General features: G+C 40.7%; 1 protein-coding gene across 1 annotated transcript in view; it reads left to right on the forward strand.

Moving 5' to 3' along the window:
- Nucleotides 1-302, forward strand: part of Efcab13 (EF-hand calcium binding domain 13) — a 61,589-nt gene that overhangs the window by 24,389 nt on the left and 36,898 nt on the right. Inside the window, exon 8 of the mRNA XM_028780561.1 lies at nucleotides 7-241. Within this exon, the coding sequence (XP_028636394.1) occupies nucleotides 7-241 (235 nt within the window). The remainder of the gene's footprint in view (nucleotides 1-6; nucleotides 242-302) is intronic.

Here is a 302-nt window from a genome sequence, read left to right on the forward strand (position 1 = left end):
AAACAGGAGTCTCCTCAACCACATCCCAGTAAGACCACTGGGAAACAAGATGAGCCTGACCTTAAACTACCCAAAAGATCTTCAGAGACAAGACGACTCTCAAGTGGGATCATCAGTGATTCTGTGGGATTTCAGGAACCACATCTAAAGATCCACGACTCAAAGTCTAAATCACCTTCCTTGAAGAGCACTACAAGCCTCAATAAGTTACTGGATAAAGGCGATACTTCTGTCTCAGATCGTAATAAGTTACTGGATAAAAGAGATTCTTCTATCTCAGATCGTATTAAGTTACTAGATAA

The sequence above is a fragment of the Grammomys surdaster genome, unplaced genomic scaffold, assembly GCF_004785775.1.
Source record: "Grammomys surdaster isolate TR1022 unplaced genomic scaffold, NIH_TR_1.0 371, whole genome shotgun sequence".
Lineage (NCBI taxonomy): Eukaryota > Metazoa > Chordata > Mammalia > Rodentia > Muridae > Grammomys > Grammomys surdaster.